At 41.9% G+C, this 18,574-nt stretch overlaps 1 protein-coding gene across 2 annotated transcripts in view; it reads right to left on the minus strand.

The window, feature by feature from the left end:
- Positions 1–18,574, minus strand: part of LOC148538605 (fibronectin type-III domain-containing protein 3a-like) — a 114,914-nt gene that overhangs the window by 52,783 nt on the left and 43,557 nt on the right. For both annotated transcript variants that reach the window (XM_088453064.1, XM_088453058.1), the window contains exon 2: positions 10,944–11,081. In XM_088453064.1, coding sequence (XP_088309190.1) covers positions 10,944–11,054 — 111 coding nt within the window. In that variant the 5' untranslated portion in view covers positions 11,055–11,081. The remainder of the gene's footprint in view (positions 1–10,943; positions 11,082–18,574) is intronic.

Raw genomic sequence — 18,574 nt, forward strand, 5'->3', positions numbered from 1 at the left:
AAGTAGACAGACGGGTTGGATTGAGTAGAGGATGCCCATATAACCCAGCCAGGGTAGAATGAGATGAGGTGGGACATGTAAACTGCCATGGTGGTGTGAGATGGAGCATGTAACCAGCTGGAGTGGGATGGGATGAGGCAGGTCATGTAACCAGCTGGGATGCAAGGTGATGCAAGTCATGCAACCAGTTGGGGTGGGAGGGTATGAGGCAAGTCATGCAACCAGTTGGGGTGGAAGGGTATTAGGCAGGTCATGCAACCAACTGGAGTGGAAGGGGATGGAGGCAGGTCATAACTAGCTGGGATGAAAAGGGATGAGGCAAGTCATGTAACCAGCTGGGGTGAAAGGGAATTAAGTAGGTCATGTAACCAGTTGGGGTGGGAGGGGGATAAGGCAAGTCATGTAACCAGTTTGGGTGGGAGGGGATGAGGCAGGTCATGCAACCAAAAGGAGTGGAATGGGACGAGGCAGGTCATATAACGCTGAGATGAAATGGGATGAGCCAGGTCATGTAACCGGTTGGGGTGGGATGGGATAATGCAGGCCATGTAACTAGCCAGGTTTAGAAGGATTTCTATATATAAAAAAACAAAAAAAACACAGCTTTGATAAAATACACAACTGCCCTTAGTAAGTGCAGATGTTACCTTTAGAATAGGAATTAATGATTTATATTTGGCAGAAGATGTAGCACCATGTACTGTGTGTGTAGCTTATTGTACCAGAGCTGAAAATACACATTTTACCCTGTACGTACATAAATTTAACCCTGCATTTCTTTTAGCTTTGAAATGACAAATTAAAGTAATATTGCTAAAGACTGCGAGTGTTACACTTGTAGGCTACATGTATATTGGCAAATTATTTTTTCAAGAAAATAATCATACAAACACATTGTTTTCATATACTTTGCATTGCAACTTATTATCTGTGTGTTTAGAGGATTCCTGTTTTTTAAACATATGACTGACAAAACATGAAGTTATCTCGTTCATGCCAAAAGCATGTAGATACACATATGTACACTACTGTTCAAAAGTTTGGGGTCACTTAAAAATTTCCTTATTTTTGAAAGATAAGCACAGTTTTTTTCAATGAAGATAATATTAATCAGAAATATACTATATACATTGTTAATGTGGTAAATGACTATACTAGCTGCAAATGTCTGTTTTTTAAAGGAATATCTACATAGGTGTATAGAGGCCCATTTCCAGCAACCATCACTCCAGTGTTCTAATGGTACATTGTGTTTGCTAAGCGCGTTAGAAGACTAATGGATGATTAGAAAACCCTTGTGCAATTATGTTAGCACAGCTGAAAACAGGTTTACTCATTAGAGAAGCTATAAAACTAGCCTTCCTGAGCTAATTGAGTATCTGAAGCATCACATTTGTGGGTTCAATTATACTCTCCAAATGGTCAGAAAAAGAAAACTTTCATGTGAAACTCGAGAGTCTATTCTTGTTCTTAGAAATGAAGGCTATTCCATGCGAGAAATTGCCAAGAAACTGAACATTTCCTACAATGGTATGTACTACTCCCTTCAGAGAACAGCACAAACAGGCTCTAATCAGAGTAGAAAGAGAAGTGGGAGGCCCCGATGCACAACTGTGCAAGAAGACAAGTACATTAGAGTCTCTGGTTTGAGAAATAGACGCGTCACAAGTCCTCAACTGGCAGCTTCATTAAATGATACCCGCAAAACGCCAGTGTCAACATCTACAGTGAAGAGGTGACTCCGGGATGCTGGCCTAAGCAGAGTAACCAAGAAAAAGCCATATCTGAGACTGGCCAATAAAAGGAAAAGATTAATATGGGCAAAAGACATTGGACAGAGGAAAATTGGAAAAAGTGTTATGGACAGACGAATCGAAGTTTGAGGTGTTTGGATTACACAGCACAACATTTGTGAGACGCAGAACAAGTGAAAAGATGCTGGAAGAGTGCCTGACGCCATCTGTCAAGCATGGTGGATATAGGACCTTATTCAGAGGCGGTCGTTAGTTGCAAGCGGTCGCACTGAATCAGGGCAGCCGCTCGCATCCTAAACGACCGCCTCCGTGTCGATCGTTAAGCTGTGTGTTACCACCCACAGCTTAACGACCGACCAGGTTGATGGTCGCGATGGTGATCACCATCGGGGCTTACGACCAGACCCTAAGGTTGGGTCCGGGCACTCGTAAGCCCCAGGGAGCTTTCTGCTCAGATGGAGCAGGAAGCTCCCCAGTGACATCACTGATGATGTCAGTGCGGCCACCCACAAAACGGTAGGCGTTCGTTAAGGAACGCCTCCATTTTGGAAACTACCCACCTGGCCCACCTACCAAAAGGGGCAAGCTGCCGATCAACAAAGTGGGAGATTTGTACAAGGTAAAAGGGATTTTGAATAAGGAAGGCTATCACACCATTTTGCAACGCCATACCATACCCTGTGGACAGCGCTTGATTGAAGCCAATTTCCTCCTCCAACAGGACAATGACCCAAAGCACACCTCCAAATTATGCAAGAACTATTTAGGGAAAAAGCAGGCAGCTGGTATTCTGTCTGTATGCAAAAAGTGCCCATCAAGCCAATCCAACTTGTGGGAGGTGCTTCAGGAAGCGTGGGGTGAAATTTCTTCAGATTACATCAACAAATTAACAGCTAGAATGCCAAAGGTCTGCAATTGCTACAAAAGGAGCATTCTTTGACGAAAGCAAAGGACCTGATTCAGACCCGTTCACTAAGGCGCAATCGCTCGCTGTCGGGCGACTGTTGCTCAGTGCGCATGCGTATAATTCGCAGTGCGAGTGCGCAAGCCAGTCTTAGCGATGGGGAATTGTGCACTTGTAGCACACAGACTGCCTGCCACTTTGAGTGACAGATAGTGCCTTTTGTGGGGGGTAACAGGGGAAGGTGCTTGTGAACGGGGGAGTGGTGTTGCGGACGCAGGCATGTCAGGCCGCCAAAACACAGTTTAAAGGGCGTGCATAATTAGCAAAGTAGCGTCATCGTACACGTCTCCTGCATGTACTTCAGCCAGCACTGATTGCGGCGGGGAAAGGCAATCCCAAGGGCTGCGAGCAGCTCTGATGGTCTCGATGTTACCGATTAATCAAACAATTCCAGGAGATGACGTGTGTTGCGAGTGGAAAGGGGGCGTTTTATACACTAGCGAGCGTTCAGTGCCGCAGCTCGCTAAGACATAGAGGGCATACTTACGCCACGCAGTGCGAGCATTTAATTTAAATATCTGGCCCCTTTATGCCAGCGAGCGGCCACATCTTGCGAGCAGGTCTGAATGAGCTCCAAAGTTTGAAGGACAAAATTATTATTTCAAATAAAAATCATTATTTCTAACCTTGCCAATGTCTTGACTATATGTTCTATTCATTTTGCAACTCATTTGATAAATAAAAGTCAGTTTTCATGTAAAACTCGAAATTGTCTGGGTGACCCCAATCTTTGAACTGTAGCGTAAGTGCTACTTAACTGCATCTCATTGTGTTTACAATACTCTCCAATTGGAATAATGCATTGCTAAACGAGGTACATATTTAAGAACGCAAATATGGGTGACCACATTTCTTACAAAGAGTTATCGGTTCCCATCCTTTTCTATGCACTTAGCTTGCATTAGAAACACATCTTATGTGCAAAACTTTAGTGGTGATTGTTCCTCAAGTAACATTTTTGTAAGATGCCAGAAAAACATCGGACTTGTTTAAAGTGATGCAAAAGATCAAAGACTGGACTGAATACCAAATGAGTTAAGCTCTACTACCGGTATCATGGTCTGCTAGTTTTACTAAAGGAATGCAAACCAGGATCTGACCAGACACTGCGCGACCTTTCACTTCATCTTATTTACTGAGAATTGTTACAAGGGGCCGCTCTGAATATCTCATATCTGCTACAGCAAGACTGTTCAACTCCAACATGCTGAATGTACAGCGGATATGTCTGTGAGCGACGTTGTCCTCCTAGGGTGTACCCAGCTTCATTGAATCTACCCCCTAAGGCCTTTTATTTTTCTCTCTCACACTGAACTACAGGGCCATAAAAAACAAACTATGGGTGCAACCAATACGGGAATTACTGATACAATATACGTTGCAGAAACCTCTGGCTAATACATTTGGGCCCATACTGTAAGTGCACAGAATAATGTAAAGATCTGCAGTGTGGGTGGGGGAAGCCATGTGCTCTCTGTTATCTGCTAGTAAGCAACGGTAAGTTTATAGGGTAATTTTGGCAATGTTCAGTTTATCATTTCACTAGGGACATTGTAACTCACAGGTGTCACCAATTCCTGCTGAATGGATAAGGCCGAAAATTCAAATGGACTAAAAGAGGAACAAAATTTCCTCCCAAGAAGCGACTACTTCATAAATATAAAAAAAAAAGCAATTTTAACAGTTGTTACACAATAAGATAGCATTGTGCACCGGTTAATTTGTTGATTGTGAACGTTTGTTAGTAATTACACACTAAGGATAATGAAGAATTTACGCTGTCCACATGCATGCAATTGTGCCTGCTAATATGGCTGCTCTAGAGCAAACCAGAACCACCTTGTGTGCCAGCCTGAAATGATCATATTGCCTCCTGAGCTATCAGACGGGAGTAGTCTTTATGGTATAATAACATGCAGGCGGCTGATTGCTGCATCACACACATGGGAACTCCAGCCACTCTAGTGAGTGTGTTCATCCTCTCTTATGTCACAATATTTATTTTTGCACAGCGCTTGTTAACATGCAATAATAATGTCAGATGGTAGTGATATGAAAGCACGAGAGAGGTTTATATAACATGTTCTAACATATGCTCGAGCTTTTTCTGTGTCTTCTCAAGCTCCCTCTGGCCAAGGGCAGATAGTTGCCTAGCGGGCTAAGATCTGGGGTATCTCAGTTACGATGAGATTATGTTAAATGACAGAATTCACAAATGAACAGGATGTGCACTATACCAGATTTCTCAGTATGCGTTTTTTTGGGGGGATGGTGTGTGTGTGTGGGGGGGGGGGGGGGGTGTTGGGGGGCTTGGGAGAGCATGCAGGTGGTACTGGTTCATCTTAATTGTTTCTCAATCAAGAATTTGTTCCATGAAGGATCCTGGAAGCAGCAAACAAGTAACTTTATAAACCATTTTTTTTACATAAGAATAAAATACAAAACTCCTCCCAAATCTGGTATGTCAGCCATAATCCCTACCTCAATTTAACCAACCTCAACAAGCAAGAATCTGGTCTTCAGGCAGAACTCACACGTGCAGGCTACTACGGGGCCCTGAATACACCTGGGCACACAGTTCGCATATGACGCCAACCTACAGGAGTTTACCTTAAAACTGCCGGAGAGTTTCTGTTAAACTGCCGTGGCCGGGCACAGGAGTCCCATACTTCTACTACTTAGGGGCACATACCAGGAGACAGATCAGCATTCCATTCATTCAACAGCCTTTACGGCCTCCAGCAACAATACAAGGTATTCGAGTTCTAGAATAACCGTACAGCAAAATTGAAACTAAAAAACAGAAACAAATTATCCTTTCAATACAAAACAGTATTTCTACTTTCTAGCAGCTGCTGCTTTCTGAGTGTGACCAATCTGTCACTGGTGGGTATTTTGCCGAAATACTAAACAATTAGAAGCTTATTTCAGCTGTACTGTTGCGCAACAGGAGGCTTTAAAAACAAGAACACATCTGTTTCACAGTTGCAAAGAAGTAATTTGTCCATTCAAGCTGCCAGTGCAAGTTAAGTTGCGTGGAAATTCATTTCAGACTTGCTAATACAATCAGCCATCCCATTTTTTTTATCGTTATTATATTTTTTTTTATTTACATTTTGACGAGGAAAAATAAAAGAGTCGGAGGCGATCTGTAAAATCCAGCCATGTTACTGTGAGATTTATGGCGTTGTTCCTGGCTGCCGCTGCTCACATGTAATTAGTGCTCTGAAGTCATGGAAAATCGGAGAGAGGAAGCCAATAGTTGCAATGAAAAAAAAATGCTATTTAGTCTTTCAGCCATTATTCCATGTAACACCTCCTATCACAGAGAGATAAACTACAGGTCATATTAAAAGGGACACTACATAGAAACATGTATTTAAATATAACCAGAAGTGTTGTTCTTATTGGACAGGATATGGATACTCCCATGTATGAGTTTGCTTTGTTGAATAATTATTGCTCAGGCTGTGCAATCATGTTTATCTGCACTATTTACTTATGCACAGGCAAAAGCCACTTTGGAGGATGATCCACGAAATCCAGATCTAATTGGCTGGTGACCATAGACTTGTGTATTCCCTCCAAAAGGTAAAGATAATGTAAGTCAAAAGGACAGGCTATAAATTCCTGCCCCATTGATAGGTTGCAGTCTTGTGAATACTAGTTCAAGCAGTTGTATAATGCATCTTACTGCCCGTAGAAGGAGATCATTTGGAGACATATAACTAGGGGCACTCTGGGATTGGGGTTACCTGTTCTTACATGCACATGTCCTCCAATATTCTGTAAGTGAAATTCATTTTTTCCCAACTTTACCAGCACTTGACCGGGGTCTTTCTTTTTGGTGTTCTCCACATTCCAGCAAGTTGTGCTGCCAGCTGACGTGGATGTTCGTAAGAGGAGTTTACTGCACACCAGAGGTGCAGCTGGATACTCTTCTACTGGAATAGAGTACACTGGGAGTGTCCTTCCTTTCTCCCTGCACATGTGGCAAGCACGTGTTCAGCACTGGTTCAGAAATAATACATTAAATAGTCAAAGTGCTTCACTGGATGCCACTGGTCCATTATATTAGGATGATAAGCCTGGATAGTGTACATATGTCAGCTGTATAAAATACACCCATCTGGTCACACACATTGCTTTGTTCATTATTTTTCTTCCTTTTGTGATTCAAGCTGCTATTAACGCCTTCGCTACTAAAGATGAATGGGACTCATCCTAGACACTGCAGATGTCCAAATAGGATGGGGTGGGGGGGGCGGGACGTACCTAAAAGTCCACCCCTTATATTTGCTGTCGCTAGGGCCTGAGATGTTGGGGCCGTTCTGATGTCATTAAGCCCAGCTCCTTCCAAAATAAACATTGCAGAAATTTTAACAAGCCGTTTAAGGTTGCAAATACTCTGTTGACCCATTGCTGTCGGCACCCATGCTACTTGCCGGCATTGTGATGGCCATGACAATCGCTGTCACATGACAAATGATGTACTGTGAGGTCAGGCTTTGGAAAGCGCATCTTCCAAGCATGCATGTCGTCCTTCCCATTACATCAGAATAACAATGAAAATATTACTACCAACAAATCAGCTCCTGTCATGTTACAGGCTGTGTTTGAAAAATGACAGGAGCTGATTGGTTGGGACTTTATCTGCATCCACTTTCTCTCTCTCCAAGGCTTAATACATCTACCCCACTAGGAGGTGTGAGATTCTTCCATTATCATTCAGGACTCTGAACGTTCCATGCTTTGACATCCCTCCATAATGTGATTCGGTAAAGAGGGTTTGGTGCTTTAGCAAACACGACTTCATTACAATGACCTATTAAAAATAATCATAACAACAATGTCATGAGTCAAATAACTACAAGAAGTTGGAAATTGTGACTCTCCTGTTTGATTCCTTTGGAAAGGTGTTTGCCAGAAAGCTACAGGAGCCAATAATGAAAAATTTTAATAAAATGGTCATTTTAAGCTACACACTACGTATAAGATTTTCTGTCCAATCTGGCTCGTTGGAAGTAAATTCTGGTAATGTATGGGAGTAAATAACATCCACCATTTGTTTCCAAACACTGGAAAACAGACAAAAATGATAATTTGATTTATCCAATTTGTCTGAACAACCATTTTTGTCCGTTTCCAGCGTTCGAAAGCCAATGGTGGATTGTCATTTGCTCCCCCATATTTTACCAAATTTTCGTTCCAACCAGCCAAATTAGACAGATAATTTTGCAGTGTGTACCTAGCTTCACCCACTTTTTAGAAAAAAATCTTTGTATGCAGCCATGTATCACATTTCTAAGAAATATTTTAAACCGAAACCACTTGTGAAAACAGCACGCCACTGATCAGGGAAGTGGAAGGAAGCGATATAACTTCAGAAAGCATTCGGCCGATCTCAGCTAAAACAACACAGTCTATTTCAGAAAACGGCTACAAATGTGAATGCATGAGATTAAAATTTAAATATCACAGTACCTGTATTTGTTATTTTTTTTTCCAACTGTTGTACCCAGAGGCTATTTGACAGTCCTGAGAGACCATTCAATCTCACAATCCTGTGTTCCCACCCAATCTGGATGACATGTATATTAATCATTATAGACAAATAGATTATCATCCTCCATGGTATTTACTACACATTACAGGAGCCCCAGCCCAGCCACTAGCTTGGTTCTACTTCAAAAGATTAATCCGCCCAACCAGATCTGCTCCATCCCAATACTGCAACATTCAGATGACTTATTTATCAATCAGACACAAGTGCGGAGATATAAATTCAGCCGCGAAGCGGTAGGCCACATACACACACATAACAGGCCTGCTGAGTGCTGAAGTGTATGATGAGTGTAAAAATCGTCTGTCCTTGGTGGAATCTCTCACTATCCAGTTCCAAACTATCTCTGGAAGCAACGTCACTACAAGAACTGTTCATCGCAAGCTTCAAAATGCTAAATATCTGCTGGAGTGTAGTAAAATAAATTAAATAAAGACAGTGAATCCATGCAGTCATCTTTCACAATCTAGTGGAAAGCCTTCCCAGAAGAGTGGGGGCATATTAATGCCCAGGGATTTGGAATGAGATGTTCAACAAACACGTACGGGGGTGAAGATGTATATATTTTGCTCATCCAATCTGTGCATAGTGCTAGTGATACTTCCAGTTTAAAAGCATTAATCAGTCTGGCACATGTCCATCATCATATCTGATTTACAAATCAACATATAATGTAGGTCTGTAAGCTGAGGGGATCATGATACAAAGAAACCCCTTACAGTGACCTGACATGGTAAGGCAAATGTGGAGTTGCCCAAATAGTTTACAATCTTGGGGCATGTGACTCGAAACCAAATTAGGTTAGCAAAAATGTAGAAGACTTTCAATAACAGGATGCCTGGTTTACATAACATGCAATGACTACATGTCATATTATTGTAAATTCTAATACGGTCTAAACATCACACAACCCGAACCAGTATTGCCTCATCCACATCACTTACTCTGGCTGTAGGAAGTTGTTAAACTATTACTCAGATCCACAGCAACAGTCAGTCACAATACAAAATACTTTGAATGTCATGCAACATATTGTGTTGTAATATTTAATGTACAAACCAAAGTACAGGTATATATTACCATATTTCCAGATTTAGGGGGAACAAATTACTGCCCGCGGTAAGCCCCAAAACTGATCTTCATGCAATCAGATATCCGCATTAAGTGCAACCTGGGGGTTACTACATGGGGTAATTAAATAGCTCTAGGCACTTAACCCGTAATCTATGCCTCACCTCAGGATATAACTGAATAGCTTTGGGCACTTAACCCGGGAGCTACAAACCCACGGTAAATTCATTTGCCAATTGAAACCCCCCCTAAAGTGGACCCAAAAGCTACAAACAATTTTATTTTTTCTTAAAATGAACAGAGTATGTATATTTTAAAAATCACAATTAATATACTCTCCACAAAATAAATGTAGCATGTACTTACCATAGACTTGCTATTTAAATGTTCCAATGGGATGTAACAGCCCCACGCTCCTCGTATACCCCTTATACACTGACTGAAAAATACTGGGTTCATGCACGTGAAAGCGCATCAACCCGGGATTTTTGTTAGTGTAAATGGATCGACCCGGGTTCAGTGATCCGGGGATCCGACCCGCCTAGCTTGCAGGGTTGAGCACGGGTTGTTCCCGTGTCTTCCTGCAGTGTAAACTGCGCAACCCGGGTCACGATGATTCGGGTCGCGCTGCATGCTAGCTGATTGGCTGGCTTCAGCTGCGCTTTGAAATTACATCATCTTCAAGCGTCCAGTGCAACCAGCGCTGGCCCAACCAGAACAGAGCAGTGCACGCCACCCGCCTTCTCTGCCTCCGGACCGCTGCAGAGTGAGGTAAGAGGATCGAGGAGGGGGAGGGAAGGAAAGAAGCGCTGCTCATCTGCATCGGAGAGTCACTCCGGTGTGAAACCCGGGTCGGCGCCGTGATGTAAAAGGGGGTCTGATACGGGTAGGAAAACTGTTCAAAATCCGGGTCAGACCCGGGACTTTGGTGTAAAAGGGGTATTTACTGCTTTAAAGGAAAGTTCACGTGGGGAGCGTGGTAAGCCACTTAGCCCGAACACAGGTAGAGCAGTAGAAGGAGAAAGATGGGGGCCATTATATCCATCAGGGATCGTAAGAGCAAAATACAAAGAGCCCCGTTTATAAACGAATGAAAATACCAGCGGCAATTTTCGTTTAGTATCACTGTGATACAGACGAAAATTCCTTTAGTATTTATTAATACTTACCCCTCCGGCAAGGTCCCGCAAAGTCCTCATCGAGGTCCTCTGCTGGGCTGCTGGCAGCCTAATGCTGCCAGTAACGGGGGCTCCAGTGCTTTGCGCATGCGCGACGGTCTGTCTGCACATGACAGGAGGACCCGGCAGTGCCTGGAAGGCTTCACTGAAGCCAGAAAGGCACCGCCGGGTCTCCATTGCTGGCAATGGGAACTGCATCGCTCTCTAAAAGATGGAGAGATCGATGCTGTGAAAAAAGCGGTAATCTTAATTACCGCTGTTTATTAAATGCAGAAAGGTGGCATAACCCCCTTAGCGGGCACTAAAGGAGGTCATGTGTCGTTAGCAAATGGAGCCTAAAGTAACTCATTTTATTCATATACATTAGTTGACCTGAACCCTAGAAAATGAAGCTCGGGAAGCCATTTATTTACCTGTTGGGTGCTATCGCCATTCACCATGTGAGGTACGAGGGACACTTCATTCATTAAAGACGTGGCTTCCAATGGAGGAGGCTGGTCGGCCATCATGGCTGAAATGATCATTCATCGACAGATATTCACATCCACCACCTGCCGGCAATAAAGTAAAAACAGGTTTATGATCTTTCATTAATCTGTTCTTTTAACTTAAAACAGCGTATGTAAGAAAAATATAGCATTAATAATACAGTAAGGTAGGAGGTAGCTGCAATCTAATATACAGAAAGCCTCAAAATTCTATGGTTTACTAAAATTACATAAGCTACGTCGCATACAAACATATCTGTATGTGATATGTTACCTGAAGTATAAAAATTAGATAATGGATGCGTTACCTGTTACTTCCTGTAAATACATGGATACTTTATCAATGTTTTTTTCACAAGTTCCTATTTGCCACCTGTGAGTGATATTGCATTCTGATTGCACATAGAACATGAAGGTAAGTAAAAGCAGTAATGCTTGAACCCAATGACACATAACAAGGAGCCGCAATGGATCAAAAATGGTTCATGGCCTCAACAAACATCCACACTGCATTACACATAAAGTAAATAAGCTGAGAGTACTGACAATTTCTGCCTCCTGCATGTACCAGTTACAGGAACCGGGATTTTATCTGTTTTTTCTCTTTGTACATAGAATTTACTGTAAACTTTTGGAAACTTGCCACATTAGTGCAACACACTCTGAATGTACAGTTAGCAAGCAGTCTTAGGAAGCCAAAGTTCATTTATGTAATTATAGTGTAATACATAGCTTATTTATAGGTAGTACACAACAGCTGTCAAAAGTAGCATTATGGAAACTAGCCCTAAATGCCATTAAAGCGCATTGTCGGATCACGATTGCCAAACCTTTGCTGTAATGGGAAGCTATCGTCAATTGCGGAACTGAACACATTTACATAGAAGAATTTTTTTTTAAATACACAACAAATCATCATGAGTTACTATGATGTATAAACCAGCAGACAAAAATTCCTTCCACCTACCCAGTTCTACTGTGCACATGAAAACGAAATGATAGCATCTAGAAGGATGTGGCCTCATATCCACTGCTAAATACTTCTTTGCCGTCCTTTATATGAGGTTCTTGCATATATTTCAACAATCACAAAAGCTTTCAAGTTACTAATCGTATACAGCTATCCACCCTGGTAACAGGGATTACAAGGCATCTTACACTGGAGCATGACTGCTACCGGGAGACAACATTTAATTGGCTACTGCCTCACCAATGGATAGAGGAGTTTCAGGTAAAGGGAGGAGCATGAAGGCAGTATATGAGAAGATATCCTATTGCACTCCCCCTTGGTTTGTTTCTAATGGAAGCGTTTTAGCGTCATATATGGTATCAGGGCCGTAGCTAGGGTAGTTCGGCCGGTGCCATTGCACAGGGCACCACAGGTCAGGGGGCGCTGTTTGGGGCTGTCAAATTTCTGTTTATTATCATTCTCACTTATAACTTCCTCTTATTTCATTCCCAGCATCTCCTGGCCTCCCCCATCTCTTCGATGGCCCTTCCCCATGAGGTAATTCCCCTTTTTTGGGTACATCATGTCCCTTTGAAAAATGAGGGGGGCACCAATGCTCTTTCTGGCACAGGGCACCAAAAAGTCAAGCTACGGCTCTGTATGGTATACCTGCACTATAGATTATCTCTGGCTCAAAACAATAAAAATAAATACTTCATTGCCTCCCCAAAAATATGGTAGTGTGTAGGGAATGTTCTCCCCATGCTGTACTATGTTGGATAGTACATTTATACACTCTTGTGACTGTAACAAATGGGGGAACTCAATTGTTTTGCCGACAGGCACAAACGCCCCAGTTGCCCATTACATATCCCACATGTTGCACCCAAATGTGCCGGGATTAGCCATAAGCAACTAAAACCATGCAAACTACAGGGCATGATGAGTTTGGACAAAAGCCCAATTCGGCCAGGTTTCTGCTCGCCACTTCAGGAGGGTGCGAGCAAAAAAAATGGGCACCTACAGCACTCACGCCCAGCGACACAAACAATTGAATAGCTCCCATCACTTTAGTCGGGAGCTGTGGACGCAAATAAACAATCGAAGCCCCCCCCCCCCCCAATTAACCAATATATGTAAACAGACTATTTGATTATAACCAAAAAACGTAAAAGTTTACTAATCTTATATTTTATGCCTTACCACATTGTATACTTTGTTTTCACATCCCCTCAATCTGTAAAGTATTTCAATGGGCACATTTACAAAGGCTTTTCCTGTAGTTTATACATGTTGTACTGTTCTAGTACAGCAGATTGTTTTTTTCTCTAGTTGTATATTATCGGAAGTCTTCATAAACTACTGTAGCTCAAGTTTCATTAATGCAAAGCTTCCAAAATACTGTGCATACCATACACAGGACTGGATATGATTTGTTTTACTGAACAGATTTTGTGATTTTTGTCGTCATGTAAAAAGTCGGCCAAGTATATCCAATTTACACGCTGGACCGAACTCTTTAAATACAATAGGGGGGCGATTCAATTGTTTTGGGCGTGTTAATTACAAATGGTCATTTTACTTATGATTTGAAGTTTGCGTTGTCTTTAAACTTTTCCCTTATTTAACATTTCCTTTCTTTATTTTTATTTCTGGTTCCCTGAGAGTGGGTGACATCCAGTCTGAATCATTTTATACAGTCAGAATAAAATCCACGTGACACTACGACCGTTCAAACCTTCTGACGTAACCGGATTCATTTCAGTGCCTAGAAAACCACTGAACTCATGGTTTTAAGAGTTAATGACATTCAGCGTTCTGAGATAACAGGATACAGGAAATTTGTCATGCCATATTACGTTTATCTGGCATCTTTTTTTTTTCCCTGCAGGAATAAAACAAAAGAGCCTCACATTCAGCCATCGACTGTGTAAATCTATAGCTTGCATGCTGCTCTGTGCATTTACCTGGGGTTCCACCTTCCCCTCACTTCAATTTATTGACTTGTGCGCTGTACATGCCTTCTGGCAATATTTACTGAATATAGTAAAATGCCTTTTCTTTTCAACCATAAATTTACAGCAGTTGTTTTGTTTTTGTTTCCCAGGGATACAAGTATGATCTCTGGACAGGATAAACTCATATCCAGAAAACAGCTGTGTGTAATAAATCATTGCATTGAAAAGAATAGGTTAACATTCTATGATGTATTAAATTAGTTATAAAGTTATTTATATAGCGCACACATTCCGTAGTGTATTAATATTCTTAGTCATTGACATCGGTCCCTGCCACAGTGGAGTATACAATCTACATTCTATTTCGCATGTACATACAAACTATGATTTATTTTTTGTCTGAAGCCAATTAACCTAACAGCACTCTTTTGGATTATGATAGGAAACCGAAGCACCCGGAGGAAACCCACGCAAACACGGAGAACATGTGCACACTCCGCAAAGATAGAGGCATGTAGGGAATTGAACTCAAGACCTCAGTGATGTGAGGCAGCAAGCGAACCATTCATCCACTGTGTTTCCTGCTGATATAGAGAAAAGAAAAAAAGGTAGATGGAGAGAAAAATTTTACCGGCAATACATGCAGGAAAGGGAGTATCAAGACATTAAATTTATTTTCTGTCCTTTATTTGCTTCTTTGCAAATTGTAGCCATGTGTTGCCTACAAATTTTATGGGAGCACCACTAACAGAGTATCTTCTAGATCTTTCCATTTGATAGACCGGTACACTGGTTTCAAGAGTAATTTTTGCCATTTCGATATTTTCCTTTGTGCGGACTCGCCATCCATATTACTATTAAATTCAAGTAACCTGAAGGCGCCTTTAACTATACATAGTAACAGGGTGGCTATAACAAACAAACAAACATTTCGTAATCACTGATTCAGCCAACGTCATTTCAAAATGATGCAACTTTTTTTTAATGTAAAGTCTAACACGGTCTGATCATTATGCAGGTACTAACCAGTGTTGCCTCACCCACATTACTTCCCTAGCTGTGGCACGGTGATAAAACACTGCTGCGAGCCACAGGAACTGATAAAATAAAATATAATTATGCAACATGCTTGCTTGCATAGCCTAAAAAGGTATTTTTGAAGCAGAGAGACCAATCAACCACATTTGGTGGTGAATGCCATAAAGCAGGAGTTCCCAAACTGGGTACCGTGGCACTTGCAAGGGTGCCATGAGTTGGTGGGACCAGGATCAAATAAAATAAAAAGTATGGTCCATGTGAGACAAAACCAGTGCTGGTTGCTGCCAATCATAAAATGAACATAAAGAAGTACAACCCTGTCCACCACCACATAACTGAGCCTAAGGATGACATAAAAGTACAATTATTCAATTTAATAATGATTGCAGAATTTCTCATTAAGAAACTTTAGGCCTAGGGGCGCCATGAAAAATGTGTTACTCTAGGGTGTCGTGATTCAATAGAGTTTTGGAAGCACTGCAGTAAAGCAATGTATTTCTCACACATTCTGTTGTGCTAGGTGCTTATGGGTCAGAAGGAAACGCTTCATTGGAAGTTTAAAATGGGAACTCAATCTGATGTTATTAAATGAAGTTGTAAAATAAGGTGCATTGTAATATGTAGCTTTTCTGAGAATTTTACAAGCACAACTCAGCAGCAGACTCTATTCATACTTAGGTGTCAATGACTTGACACGATCCAATGCCCTCCTATAGGCAAGCACCAATATACTTTTCTTACCTTCCTTACCTCTTTACTTTATTCACTTAAAAAAACAGCCAAAACCCTGTTGCCATTTCTTGCACTCTATACGCTGAAGTATCCTTAACAAATGGTTAAAAATGAAGCATGGTACAGTAATATTTACACAGCGCTCTACAGAGGGGTTGGTTACAGGATGCCAGCGCTCGGGTTCCTGCTATTCAGAATCCCGACACCGGCATCCCTACAGCATTAGGTTACCGACACATGTCGGTAAGTATCCTAACCCTACCCCTAACTCTCACTCCCCACACCCTAAACCTAACCTGCCCCCCAGTGCCTAAGCCTAACCCTCCCCCCCAGAGCCTAGCCCTCCCTAGTGTCTAACCCTAACCCCCCCCAGTGCCTAACCTGAACCCCCCGCCCTAGCTCCTATACCCTGACCCTCCGCCTAATCCCACTGAATTCCCAACAGCCGGTATTTCAACTACAACCCATACAAAGGAATAAATGTAAAAATGATAGACCTTAGAAAACCAGTCAGGCAAACCTAGGAGCCAAGGAAGGTCTGCATCCATTGACAACAATAGAAATGGATAATTCGTAAAGCTCATTTTGGTAGGCAAGTTGGGCTGTCAGAGCAGACCGCACAGTACCGCACACTACGGTGCAGACCGCACATCTCAGTGCAGCCTGGAGGAAGCAGCCAGGATAGTGCACAGTGCATAACACCACTATGAAATAAACACTCTCGGCGGAGCAATCAGGGCTCTGTAGAAACAACATTTTTAAACGCTAACTACCCTGTAGAGCGGGCATTACTTCGCTTGCATAACAAGATAAACACTAAGCAAAAGATTATAATGTCATAGGACCTGGTGATAAGTCTCTATAATCCATCCCAATATCTTTACAGCAAACTAATATTGAAGTCAAAGTAAAATCGTGCATTACACAGGCTTTAATGTGCAGAGCTTAGCTACAGAAAATAGTGTTTTTCAGATAAACTGAACACTGCCAGACAGAGACTTGAAGTACTGGGAAAATCCCCTCTTTGTTAACACAGTACAACTGTTCATATATTCAAATTGTTTAAACTAAAATAAGACATTGTGAAAAACTTAACTAGTCACAGAGCATCTGCTGTTCCGATACCTACCGCAATGGTTTATATAAACCTAAGTGTTTCAGAGACATCTGGAGAACTGGACGACGCAGATGAACCACCACAGAGAAAATCTAAACTCTTAGTGAACATCCAGTCCGTGGACGCTAATTTATAGAGAAACAATAAGCGGGCTTATAAATACAGCCTGTATGCACTGCTCCTGGGCTAGCTTTGTTCAAATAAAAAAGGCTTCAGATTTTCTTGCATAAAAACTCAGGCAAGTGTGGTCTATCCACAAAAGCAATGATTACACAAGTTTCACATGATATTAACAAAAATAACCTAATTAAGTGGTACTGTGGATAATTAATTTCTCACCAATTAAACACAGAATAAAAGAGTCTCAACAGTCCACTCTTAATTTGTAGAAGCGTGTGGCTGCTTTTTGTGTGTCAGTATGATCTTGCCTTAAGCACAAATGCAATTTTGGTTCAATGTAAAAAATTCAATAACGCAAATGCCGACACAAAAGTCACTTATAGCATCCTGTGTTTTACAAACAGCATTTAAGGTCAATTCCATATTTTCAGGTTTTAGTATAACATGCCTCTGCGTTTTTAGTAATGGAAAACCCCATCTAATTACTACACCTTTCATGTCACAGTCAAAAAAAATAGTTTAAAACGGATGTAGCACATTTTAGACTAGCTTGGCAAGTGCCATCAGAAGACAACACAGACTCCAGTGTAGGAGACAACCTCATTAGGTAACATTATTTTGCAGTGCATTTGCTTTAGGCATCAAAGAATTCTGTAATAAGATATATAGAACAGGTGCCAACTAAGCCATTTTTTGGCCCTTAAAAAGAGGGGGGAGAGAGAGAGGGAGAGGGACTGAGGGCCTGATTCAGACCCGGACGGTATCTGCAGTCCGTTCGCAATTGCCGATGGTTGCTAATCTGCGCATGCATCGCAGTGTGCATGCGTGAACTACACTGTGCGATCACAGATCTCTCGCTCGCCCAGCAAAACCAGCCCAGCAGAGTGAGTGACAGGAGAGGCCATTTGTGGGTGGCGACAGGGGCAGTCCTGTAAAAACAGGGGGTTGGAGATGCGAACGCAGGAGTGCCCGCAGTTTTAGAGGCGTGTATAATTAACAGGCAGCGTCATAGTACACGTCACCAGCCAAGCTAGCACAAGCACTGCGTTCACATCCGATAGTGGTCGATGTACCAATGTTTTCATAAACTTCCAGGATATGACGTGGGACAGTCGGCGTCTCTGCATACGCTAAGGGGAGTCTGCATACACAAAGCGAACGCTCGTACAGGTACGATGGGCGTGCTTATACCTTGGCGAGCGATCGCTCCCTGCCGCGTCACTTTCAAATATTTGCATACGCATCATGCGAGCGTACGCTCATAGCGCCCGGGTCTGAATCAGGCCCTGAAACTATAACCTCAGTCATTGAAAGGGCTAAGAGAGAGAGAGAATGAATTTATCCTCAGTCATTGAAAGGGCTATCAAATGTCCGTATATATGAAAGAAAAAAACTTCATATGTCCGTATGTATTAATGAGGAGAACTTCAGTAGTAGATATGATAAAACAACCTTCAGCACAGTTGATACTCTGGTAGCAGTGCTGGAATATCCGGTAAATTCTATTAATTGAACCCTCTAACCAAAAACACATGGAAAAAAGGCCAAAACGACCAATCAGTAGTTGATATCCAAAATGTTTTTAATAGAACAATTGTGTACAAGATTATAAGATGCTTACAGTAGTCACATAGGATATATT

This window comes from Taudactylus pleione, unplaced genomic scaffold (assembly GCF_031769625.1).
Source record: "Taudactylus pleione unplaced genomic scaffold, aTauple2 ptg000039l, whole genome shotgun sequence".
Classification (NCBI taxonomy): domain Eukaryota; kingdom Metazoa; phylum Chordata; class Amphibia; order Anura; family Myobatrachidae; genus Taudactylus; species Taudactylus pleione.